The sequence below is a fragment of the Aquarana catesbeiana genome, linkage group LG11, assembly GCF_042186555.1.
Source record: "Aquarana catesbeiana isolate 2022-GZ linkage group LG11, ASM4218655v1, whole genome shotgun sequence".
In the NCBI taxonomy this organism is placed as follows: Eukaryota; Metazoa; Chordata; class Amphibia; order Anura; family Ranidae; genus Aquarana; species Aquarana catesbeiana.
Window position 1 is genome coordinate 261,437,412 of NC_133334.1, and position 12,518 is coordinate 261,449,929.

At 45.6% G+C, this 12,518-nt stretch overlaps 1 protein-coding gene across 1 annotated transcript in view; it reads right to left on the reverse strand.

Moving 5' to 3' along the window:
• Window positions 1-12,518, reverse strand: part of CRISPLD2 (cysteine rich secretory protein LCCL domain containing 2) — a 69,403-nt gene that overhangs the window by 26,648 nt on the left and 30,237 nt on the right. Inside the window, exons 3-6 of the mRNA XM_073605759.1 lie at window positions 8,001-8,119; window positions 6,369-6,501; window positions 3,639-3,754; window positions 3,014-3,114 (exon numbers count right to left, since the gene is read on the reverse strand). Coding sequence (XP_073461860.1) covers window positions 3,014-3,114; window positions 3,639-3,754; window positions 6,369-6,501; window positions 8,001-8,119 — 469 coding nt within the window. The remainder of the gene's footprint in view (window positions 1-3,013; window positions 3,115-3,638; window positions 3,755-6,368; window positions 6,502-8,000; window positions 8,120-12,518) is intronic.

Below are 12,518 nucleotides of genomic sequence, written 5' to 3' on the forward strand. Positions count from 1 at the left end.
ACCAGGGTCCCCAGAGAGCCCCCCCTTACACCAGGGTCCCCAGAGAGCCCCCCCCCTTACATCAGGGTCCCCAGAGAGCTTCCCCCTTGCATCAGGGTCCCAAGAGAGCCCCCTCCTTACATTAGGGTCCCCAGAGAGCCTCCCCCTTAAAATCAGGGTCACCAAAGAGCCTCCCCCTTGCATCAGGGTCCCCAGAGAGCCTCCCCTTCCCTTGTGGACCCCTGCAGAGACTCGGGGCTATGGGCCCCAGATTCAGGGCTATAGCCCCAAAAGCCACCCCCTAGCGACGCCACTGCACAGCAGCATTGTCACTCTAGGAGGAGGGGAGTGTTAGAAGTGCAGACAGGTTTAGATTCACTAACAAATTAAAGCCAAACTCACACTTCATAATCAGTTACAGCAAACAGTTTTTGTTTCCTTTTGGGATAGACGTTTTACATAAATAAATAAAATCTGATCATTGCAAGCACCCCTATCAGTGTTAAATGGTTTGTCTCATCCATGTAAACTGATACATTCTGCTGGAGAGCTTGTTCTTTTGAAAAACAACATATGTACTGGCTGGATCAGAAAGAAAGCCCAATGGGGCGTACACACGGTCGGACTTTTCGACCGAACTGGTCTGACGGACGCCGACGGACCAAATCCGGCAGACAATCCGATCGTGTGTGGGCTTCACCGGACCTTTAGCGGACTTTTCCAGTCGCAAATCTGACGGACTTTAGATTTGGAACAGGCTTCAAATCTTTACGTCGTAACTCCGCCGGACCCAGAAATCCGCTCGTCTGTATGCTAGTCCGACGGACAAAAACCGACGCTAGGGCAGCTATTGGCTACTGGCTATCAACTTCCTTATTTTAGTCCGGTGAACGTCATCACGTACGAATCCGTTGGACTTTGGTGTGATCGTGTGTAGGCAAGTCCGGTCGTTAAAAAGTCAGTCGGAAGTCCGTCGAAAGTCCGCTGGAAAGTCTGTCGGACCAGTCCTGTCGAAAAGTCCGCCCGTGTGTACGCGGCATAAGACTCTGTTCACATTGGAACTGCGTTTGGGGTGCCATTAAGAAATAATCGCATCTCAAACACGTCCTGCATTTTGCAGGGATTCTGGAATTGCGGGCCGATTCGCGCAGCTTCCGCCCGCTATTCGGTCCGCAGTTCCAGATTCGCTGCAAAATGCAGGACGTGTTTGCGATTATTTCTTAATTGCACCCCAAAACGCGGTGTGATATTTGCCACGATTGTCGAGCGACAAAATGCGCTAAAATCGCGGCAAATATCGCAACACCAAATGCTCCTGGCTTTGTGCCAAGATTTGGTACATGAGCTTCTTTGGAGCATTTTTTGGAGCGGAGGGAGGCCCATTCAACCTGTAAACCAGTCACCCTTGAGCTCAGATTTGGTAACTTTGCCTAGGCTCAGATGATGTCATTAGTCAGCTGTTGCAACAGTGTAGCCTTGCACATGCATATTGTACATATGCATGTACAAAGTTACAATGTTGCAACAGCTGACCGATGATATCATCCAAGCCTAGGCAAAGTCACCAAACCTGAGCTCAAGGGCTGCTTTTTCAAAATAAAACGTGCTATTCTAAAAAAAAAAAAAATGATATTGATGTATATTGTGAGCAGTGATGAGCTTGGGCATGTTCGAATTAGCATCCAAACACTTGTGTGTGAGGCCGCCAGGAAGCTGGGTTTGCACAGATGGGTTCACATCCTATTCCAAATACCCCCAAGCTCATCCCTAAATGTGAAGTGCCAGGAATTTATTCACAAAGACTTGCAAAGTTACCGAAAGTTCCACTTGAATCAGTCAGTTAGACACAGGCTGCCAACAAGCATGCAGGCAGCAACCCAGCAGTAGAAATGTCATGAATTTTTAATGTTCACATCCTAATCCGAACACCCCCAAACTCATCACTAATCGTGACGTGTCAGGAATTTATTCCCGAAGACTTGTAAAGTTACAGAAAGGTCTACTTGAATGAATCAGATAGACCCGGGCTGCCAACAAGCATGCAGGCAGCAACCCAGCATGCCCAGCAGAAGGAATGCCATGAATTTTTAATGTTCACATTTTAGTCTGAACACCCCCAAGCTCATCCCTAAGTGTAAAATGTCATGAATTTATTCACAAAAACGTGTAAAGTTACCGAAAGGTCCACTTGAATCAGTCAGTTAGACACAGGCTGCCAACAAGCATGCAGGCAGCCACCCAGCATGCCCAGCAGAAGGAATGTCATGAATTTTTAATGTTCACATCCTAGTCCGAACACCCCCAAACTCATCACTAATCGTGACGTGTCAGGAATTTATTCCCAAAGGCTTGTAAAGTTACTGAAAGGTCCACTTGATTCATTCAGATATACACAGGCTGCCAACAAGCATGCAGGCAGCAACTCAGCATGCCCAGCAGGACGGTCATTCATTTTTCATGTTTATTTTTTAAATATTTAATACAAATACTTTTTTTTAAATGATTGAAAACATCAATTTATTAAATGTAGCAGCACAGTGGGTGGGCCTTAACACCAGGTTGCCACATATATATGTGTTTACGGGGCTCTGCTGTTCTGTACTGAGAGCGCGCTCATTGCGTGCTCCCACCACACTGACCAAGCTATCACAGACAGCCTCCCGCTCACCGTTTAGGTTTCCAAAGCTGAGAGGATGGGGTCCCAATCAGGGTCAGGACAAGGGATGGGCAGGAGGGACGGCCGCCCTGGGCGCAATGGTTTATTGCAGGGATGGGGGCACCCTAAACCCTAAAAGAAAGGGAGGGAGCTCAGTTTGGCATCTTTTGCCCTGGGCACTGGATGATCTTGCCCCGGCACTGGTCCCAATCATATAACCGCTGTGACAGCCAATCGTAGTGTCCACCTGATCAAGAGCTCCACCTCCACAGAAAGGGCCAGCAGGGAGGGGTTAAAAATCTAATTGGCCAAACTCCATCTCAACTGAAATCTCAAAGAAAAACAGACGGTTTGTTTAGGAACCATTGGACTTTTTACCTTTGTAGCAGAGGTTGTTCTTGCAGTTGCCGCCGTAGCTAGGTGGGCACTCGGAGCAAGGTCGCCCGGTTTTATAAGGCGCTTCACCAATCCAGTTACCCCTGAAAATATGAAAGGAAGCAGACAAAAAAAAAAAAAGAAAATCGACATTAGATTCATATCACAGGCGTATCCTGAGCCTCCTCTGCTCTCTTGGGCGAGGTAACCTAAGAGGGGCGACGGTATGAATGCAGCTACTGTGCGCCGTGATGGCAGACTGCGGCCGTGCTCCCAGTAACCTGCTATGAATGGATAGAAAGATGCTTTGAATCTCACAGCTGATGGACTAAGATTAGAACTCAGAAAGTGTTTACATCCTCGCGAAACCTCCTGGCGTTCCGCTAATCGATTCCCAATTGTCGCGTTTAACCTTTGTGACGATTTGATACATTTTATGCACATTAAAGTGATGATGTCTTTTAAGAGGACGCCAAGTCTGTCCTATAGGAAGACAGAGGGGTTTACTGATGCCGCAGGGAGTATTTTCCACCTCCACCGCCGGCGATGAAAGCTCTGTTTGTGTATGCGCCAACAAGGCTCCCCCCTCCTCCCCACCAACCTCCGAGTTGCGCATTCTGGTCCTTACTTTGGGGAATAGTTGCAGACCAGGTAGACGGCGTTCTCCCAGATTTCTCCCCACACGTTCATCCGTTTGCAGACGTTGACCGCGCAGCCCACTTTTGTGGTCGTGGCCCAGACGATCTGGAGATGGAAAAGATGGGTGAAAAAAAAAAAAAAAAAAGAAGTTAACATGGTCAACGGGAGTCTGTTCGGAGAGGTGCGGCCGGTGGCTGCGGTTCGGCTCTGCCTGGGAGGTCGGGTCACCTGCGGGTCTCACGGTGCACTGCGGTACTGCATTTAAATTGCTGTAGTGGATTTAAAGGGAAACTACCAGATGAGTTGCTCTGGTGTTAGGCTGCTTTAACACTACTCCATTGCAAATGGGTTTTGGCAGCGTTTCTGGTGCGTTTCGCACCTGTGAAAAAAGGACACGTGACAAAAAACGCACCAAAAACGCAAATACTGGTGTGTTTTTAATGCACTATGCCACCTCTTGATGCATTTTCCATTTATTTCAATGGATAGGTGCATTTTTTTAGCACACCAAACATGCACCAAAAACGCAGCAAGCAGGACTTTTAAAAGCGCAACTGACCTGCACCTGACTGGCGTGAAGCGTTCCATAGGATTTAATGGTCATGCATTTTTCTTCCGCTTTTGGTAAGGTGAAAAACTGAAGAAAAATTGATAATTGTGAAAGGGCCCCTATTCTGTACAAACAACTGTCCTGCTAAATACTTATGGCTGCCGAGGTCCTGAACCTGATTCCTGGTTCCACCACCATCTCTTCCCAGGGCTTTAACTAGGAGCCATTAGAAGCAGGGCCATCTTAATGAATGGGCACACCTGGGCGCTGCCCAGAGGCCCCAGTTGCATGATCAGAGCCAGGACAAGGGGTGGGCAGGCAGTGTGCTGGGGGGTGCACTGGCGATTTAGCCGTTCTTCTTTGACAGGAGCAACTGCAATGCCACTCCTGTCAGAAGGAGCAGCAGCTGGCTTCTGCTGGAGAGAGGGTTCAGCTCTCTTCTTCCTCCAGCAGGGGGCAGAAGAGAGCCAGTACTGAGACTGAGAACTCTCCTCAGTCTCAGCTGGGAGAGGAAGGAGTAACTGCCTTCATTGCAGGTGGGAACAATATTTGATCTGTGATTATAAGGGGTGGGGGGCGCACAACTGATGCAAGGGGGCACTGTGATGGGGGAACCTGATGTATGGGGACACTGTGATGGGGAGACCTGATGTAAGGGGGAAACTGTGACGGGGACACTGAATGTATGGGGACATTGTAATTGGGACACCTGATGTATGGGGACACTATGATGGGGAGCCTGATATATATGGGCACTGTGATGAGGGAACCTGATGTATGGGGACACTGTGATAAGGGAACCTGATGTAGGGGGCACTGTGATGAGGGAACCTGATGTATGGGGACACTTTGATGGGGAAACCTGATGTATATGGGCACTGTGATGGGGGGATCTGATGTATGGGGACACTGTGCTGGGTAAACCTAATGTATATGGGCACTGTGATGAGGGAACCTGATGTATATGGGCACTGTGCTGGGTAAACCTAATGTATATGGGTACTGTGATGGGGGATCCTGATGTATGGGGACACTGTGATGGGGAAATCTGATGTATATGGACACTGTAATAGGGACACCTGATGTAAGAGGACACTGTGATGGGGACACCTGATGTAAGGGAGACAATGTGATGGGCACACTGAATGTATGGGGACATTGTAATTGGGACACCTGATGTATGGGGACACTATGATGAGGAACCTGATATATATGGGCACTGTGATGGGGGAACCTGATGTATGGGGATAGGGTGATGGGGAAACCTGATGTATATGGGCACTGTGATGGGGAACCTGATGTATGGGGACACTGTGATGGGGAAACCCGATGTATATGGGCATTGTGATGGGGAACCTGATGTATGGGGACACTGTGATGGGGGAACCTAATGTATGGGGACACTGTGATGGGAAAACCTGATGTATATGGGCACTGTGATGGGGAACCTTATGTATGGGGACACTGTGATGGGGGAACCTAATGTATGGGGACACTGTGATGGGAAAACCTGATGTATATGGACACTGATAGGGTCACCTGATATAAGGGGACACTGTGATGGGGGAACCTGATGTATATGGACACTGTAATAGGGACACCTGATGTAAGAGGGCACTGTGATGGGGGAACCTGATGTATGGGGACACTTTGATGGGGAAACCTAATGTATATGGGCACTCTGAAAGGGGAACCTGATGTTTGGGGACACCTGATGTATGGGGACGCTGTGATGGGGACACCTGATGCAGGCTGGTAGGGGCCCCAGTGCATTACTTTGCCCAGGGGCCCTTGATGCTATTAAGATTGCACTGCCATTCGGAGTTGCCCTTTAAGGACCCATTCCTAGTAAGGGCTCATTCACAAGGGCTCCTTGTGTTGCTTTTGCCTCTCTCTCCCAGTCGGAGCTCTGCTTTACAGGGATTGCAAGGGGTTGATAACAAGTCAAATTCAGGTACTTACACTGCATGCATTTAAAATAAATAGCATTTAATGATGTATGTAGAAATATGAAGCTGAATTAATTTGAGATCTTTTTTATCTGCCTGGAGTTCAGTTTTAACCCTAACTTCAGCCTTATGGGTAACAAAAAGAATCATCATGGAATCCTTGCAGGCTTGCACCCAACATTGGAGAACCGCTATGTCTTATCCAGAGGAGACCACTCACCTGGGTGTAATGGGTGCACATTGGTCCTGAACATCTCTCGGGACAATATGGGTTGCATTCATGTGGGTATGGATATGTATAGTCCTTCACCTCATCATACCATGACTGGACGTGAAAAGCCGGAGAGCGATATCTTCAAGGAGAGAGAAGAATCAGAATGTTATTTACCTTTACATGGGCAGTTATACAAATAATCTTCTTGTAGTCTTCCTGTAGCAATATTTCATGCCAGCGAGTGACCATGGCATGTAAGGTTTCTAGAGATTTTTGTAGCTGGCAGCCCCAAAAATTGAGAGTTCACTACAGGGTCCGTCTAGTCATAAGTCATCTTTCAGTTATGCCTGAGCATTGATGAGATGAACCAACTACTGCCTTGAATCTCTTTGGGACACCAGCAGGATCTCTGCACGGTGTTCCCAGCCCAGCCTCCTGTAAAGAATTTTTGATCACATCAATGAGGACGACCTCCTTGCAAAGGACCAAAAAGGTGGGCGGAGCTGGGAACTTAAAGTGGAGTTCCACCCACTTTTACAACTCTTCAGCATCCCTCACTAAACTGTGCACTGTAAACGAATTGGATATTTTTTTTTTTTTTCTCAGCACCTACTGTATATCTGCTGTATTCATTTTTCACTTCCTCCTCCCTGGCCGCGGCCCATCGCATTATTTCCTGTTTGCAATGCCTTCTGGGAAGGGGCGGTAACTTCCTCTGAAACTGCCGTTGCTATGGAAACCTGACCTGAAACCTATTACACTGCTTGTGCTGCACTGAGCATGTGCGAGATCTGCAAGGATGAGATCCAGGAAGAAATACAGTCTGGCTTCAGATGCCCACACTTAAGATGGCCACGGCCTGCTGTAAGTTTATAAAATAACAAACTACTGCTATAAACTAACAAAACAGACCTTAGTTTACAGGCTAACTTTACTAGAATACATTAAGCTTGTGTATTATAGGGGTATTTTTATTTAAAAAGTATAATTTCAGCCGGAACACCACTTTAAGTGTTCACATGTTTATTGGGGGACAAACAGATTGTGCTGCATCATAAGACAATTGGGTAATGGTTACATATCGAACTGACCTCTGATGTCTACTTGAAGTTTTGTAGAAAAGGAACTGGGTATTTCCCCACGTTGGCCACCAATTGCAGTTGTACCTCACCATGCAATAAAGGGGGGTGGTTTGATTTATTTATTGATTGGGACAAGCAGATTGTGCTGCACCATGGGACAGTTGTGTCATTGTCACACATCTAACTGACCTCTGATGTCTACATGCAACTTTGTGAGTGCTGGAAAAAAGGCGCTGGATGTGTTTCCCAATGTTGGTCAGCTATTGCAGTTGTATCTCACTATGCAATACATGGGGGATGGTTTAATTGATTGATTGATTGATTGGGACAAGTAAAATTATGCTGCACCATGGGACAGTTGGGTAATGGTTACACATCCAACTGACCTCTAAAGTCTACATGCAACTTCGTGAGTGCTGGAAGAAAGGCACTGGATGTGTTTCCCCATATTGGCTGCCAATTTCAGTTGTAACTCACTATGCAATACATGGAGATGGACTGATTGACTAATTGATTGATTGATTGGTAGATTGATGGCTCCAGTAATGTCTCTCACCTGCCCCAATGTACCGCCAAGTTTTGTCCAATGGACATGAGAAGGTTGGTTGGTCCATGCTCCCACATACACTCCTGAGCCCAGGCTTCTGAAGACCTTTCCAGCTCCTCGTCCCATGTCTGCCCAGACAAAAAAGAAAAAAGAGACTTTATTACTGATTATATTCTAGACATTGCCTAGTCTTCATTGGATAACCTTTTTTCTGTATATAAATATGAATCTGCTCATCTCAAAGAGAAGCTTGAAACAAAACTTTCATTTTTGCATTTTGGATAGAATGGGAAAACCTCTGAACTTTTTTGAAATTTTACGTTATCTCCTGCATATAAATGGATCTGAAATTGAAGTGCCACACCTTGAATAAATAGTCCAGATACAAATTTATTCCAACATAAAATCAGGTGGGGGATCAAACAAGAAATCCAACACGTTTCAGGGGACAAAACTTAACCCTTCATCAGGGCTTAAGGATAAGAAACACTGTGATCCCCTTTGGGTCTGGTATGAATTTCAAGGGGACCCAACTCCAAAAAAAAAAAAAAAATAGCACAAGCCCCCGCCAAACCCCCCAATTAAAAAAAAACATCCTTTATCCAAAAATGCAGGAAAAGCATAGGAGGAGGAGTGTGCCCCCCCTGAACCATTTCAGGCCACATGCTCTCAACATTGGGGGGGTACCTTACCCATGTTGAGGAGGACAAGGGCCCCTTCCTCACAACCCTGGCTCATTGTTTTTGGGGGTCTGCGGGCGGGAGCTTATCAAAAGCTGAAAGCCACTTTTAACAATAGGAGGGCTCCCAGATACTGACCCCGCCCCCATGTGAATGAGCAAGGGCGGCATTCCAAAATGAACAAATTTACCCTAGAAATAAAAACACCCAAATCGGGGATGAATCACTGGTTGTTAGGACGGCCGGTGCCAGTTCTCCGACAACCAGTATCGCTGAGCTGGAACTGTCACATTCAGCAATAGTAGGAATAGAACTGCTAAATGTTTTACTTTTCGCTGCAGCCGGAGGCCCATTCTGTGATAAAATAAAGTGTAAAAAATACATTAAATACGTCAAAATAAATTTTAAAAGAACGCACGCAGTAAATAATGCACTTTTTTTGTGAATTGCCCACTCCTGAGATCAATAACTAATCAATGGGAATATGGCACAACAAGCAAATAAAAAAAAAGGTCTCAACAATAATTACTTCCATGTCAACCTCTCAGTCATAACACAAATTAATATGATTATTTGAACGGACATAATTACATCATTAAGCCAATAGGTAAGCAGATGAAGTAAAAGTTACAAAGGATCCCATGGGTAGATCACTTTGTGTGTTATGGTGGCCATACATGCTTCAACAAACCCTCGTTCACATTGAATTCGGCTTTGAAATCGTGCGACTTCATCTGAAATCGCCCGATTTCAAAGACGCATGTCAGAGCGACTTCAGGTGTAACTTTGAAGACAACTGTGCGGCTTCATGCACAGATGTCTATGCAAGTCCCACTTGAAATTGCCAATTACCAACGATAGGGTGCGACTTGTCATGCAATTTGACCTGTCAAATTATTTTTCAATTTCTTTTCCAAACAATCTCTCGTGATAGGACTAATCGATCTATGGTGCATCCGGAAAATATTCACAACGCTTCACTTTTTCCAAATTTTGTTATGTTACAGCCTCATTCCAAAGAGGATTAAATTCATTACTTTCCTCAAAATTCTACAAACAATACCCCATAATGACAATGTGACAGAAGTTTGTTTGAAATCTTTGCAAATTTATTAAAAATAAAAAACGAGAAAACATCCCATGTACATATGTATTCACAACCTTTTGCTCAATACTTTGTTGAAGCACCTTTGGCACCAATTACAGCCTCAAGCCTTTTTGAGTATGATGCTACAAGCTTGGCACACCTATTTTTGGGCAGTTTCTCCCATTCTTCTTTGCAGGACCTCTCAAGCTCCATCAGGTTGGATGGGGAGCGTCGGTGCACAACCATTTTCAGATCTCTCCAGAGATGTTCAATCGGGTTCAAGTCTGGGCTCTGGCTGGGCCACTCAAGGACATTCACAGAGTTGTCCTGCAGTCACTCCTTTTTTTATCTTTTTTATTTATTTGTTATCTTTGTAAGCTTAGGGTTGTTGTCCTGTTGGAAGATGAACCTTTGCCCCAGTCTGAGGTCCAGAGTGCTCTGGAGTAGGTTTTTATCAAGGATGTCTCTATACATTGCTGCTGCTTTCCCTCCATCCAGACTAGTCTCCCAGTTCCTCCTGATAAAAAACATCCCCACAGCATGATGCTGCCACCACCATGCTTCACTGTAGGGATGGTATTGGCCAGGTGATGAGCGGTGCCTGGTTTCCTCAAGACATGACTCTTGAAATTTAGGCCAAAGAGTTCAATCTTTGTTTCAGCAGACCAGAGAATTTTGTTTCTCATGGTCTGAGAGTCCTTCAGGTACCTTTTGGCAAACTCCAGGTGGATTGTCATGTGCCTTTTACTGAGGAGTGGCTTCCGTCTGGCCACTCCACCATACAGGCCTGATTGGTGGAGTGCTGCAGAGATGGTTGTTCTTCTGGAAGGTTCTCCATTCTTCACAGAGAAACGCTGGAGCTCTGTCAAAGTGACCATCGGGTTCTTGGTCACCTCCCTGACTAAGGCCATTCTCCCCCCCCCAATCGCTCAGTTTGGCCGGGCGGCCCGCTCTAGGAAGAGTCCTGGTGGTTCCAATCTTCTTCCATTCACAAATGATTGAGGCCACTGTGCTCATTGGGACCTTCAATGCTGCAGACCTTTTGCTGTACCCTTCCCCAGATCTGTGCCTTGATACAATATTGTCTCGGAGATCTACAGACAATTCCTTGGACTTCATGGCTTGGTTTGTGCTCTGACATGCACTGTTAATGTAGACAGGTGTGTGCCTTTCCAAATCATGTCCAATCAACTGAATTTACCACAGGTGGACTCCAATCAAGTTGTAGAAACATCTCAAGGATGATCGGTGGAAACAGGATGCACCTGAACTCAATTTCGAGTGTCATGTCAAGGGCTGTGAATACTTAAGTACATGGGATTTTTTTTCATTTTTTATTTTTAATAAATTTGCAATTATTTCAAACAAACTTCTTTCACGTTGTCATTATGGGGTATTTCTTGTAGAATTTTGAGGAAAATAATGAATTTAATCCATTTTGGAATATGGCTTTAACATAACAAAATGTGGAAAAAGTGAAGAGATGTGAGTACTTTCCTGGATGCACTGTATAGTCAACAACCCATTCAATCAATATACCCCACACGGGGAAGTGGATTTCCATCGCTGGAAGATGTGATCATAAGTTATTAATTGCATCTCTGTTTTCAGAGCCGGTTCACACGGGGGCGACTTGTCAGGCGACCTAGCCGCCTGACAAGTCGCCTCCTGTTCTGTACAATGGAACCGTTCTAATCGGAGCGACGCAAGTCACTCCGACTTAGAAGAAAGGTTCCTGTACTACTTTGGGGGCGACTTGCATAGACTTCTATACAGAACTCGTCTTGCAAGTCGCCGCGGCAGTCATGTGCAGGTCGCCTCGGTGAGGCGACCTGCAAGTCGTGCCGCTTCTAATGTGAACCGGCTACTGTGCAATATGATTAACCAAAGTACTATCAAATTCATGAACAAAGCATCTCAGTGCTGCCAGTCAACGCAACAAGATCAATAACAATCCGCTCTAGCCAATCGACTCGAAATTGAGTCCAAATCAGTCAGAAAAGGAATTTTTGCTTATTTGATGATTTGTTGATTCAATAATTTTAATCAAACTGTACATGGATCTATGTACATGGATTGTACATGACTAAGATGCGGTGTACATGGCCACCACTGAAGGGATGATTTTTTTTTTTCTATTTAAAAATATGGAAAAAACAGACAGAGAAGCAAAATGTGAGACTCTCCATCTCCACCGCTAGCTCAGTTCTCCCACCCCCAGCACAGCTCAGAACTGGGTCCAGATGTGGAGCAGATCACATGAAAGCAGCGTGACCCATGCAGGACTCACTGGCCTCAGCTGACATGTGACTGCACTCGGATATATTTTGGAACTTGCAGAGAATTACCCCCCCTCCGACTTCTCCCAGACTAACGTTATGGCTTTGAGTTTAATTCTTGTTAACATTAAGCACTTCTGTCATCTGATATTCATTATATATGCTGAGTGAGCACATGTGCGCGATTAACGCGACGTCCGCTAAAGATTATTCCACCGGCTGACACTGTGCTGAGAAACGGACTAAGACATTTAGCAGGATTTAAAAAGAATAAATAATATATTCTCAGAACACATCAGATGGTGGAATTATATCTGATGGGACGAATATTAAAAGGTCAATCTACCTGAAAGCGATATTTGAGGTATGGGTGGTGTCCGACTGACCAATCACTACACCAGCTCTGCACCCTCTTTAGAGTCTTGATTCTCATACTGCAAAATTTCCTTGAGTGTTTCCACTCTTCCTTCTGAATTATTCA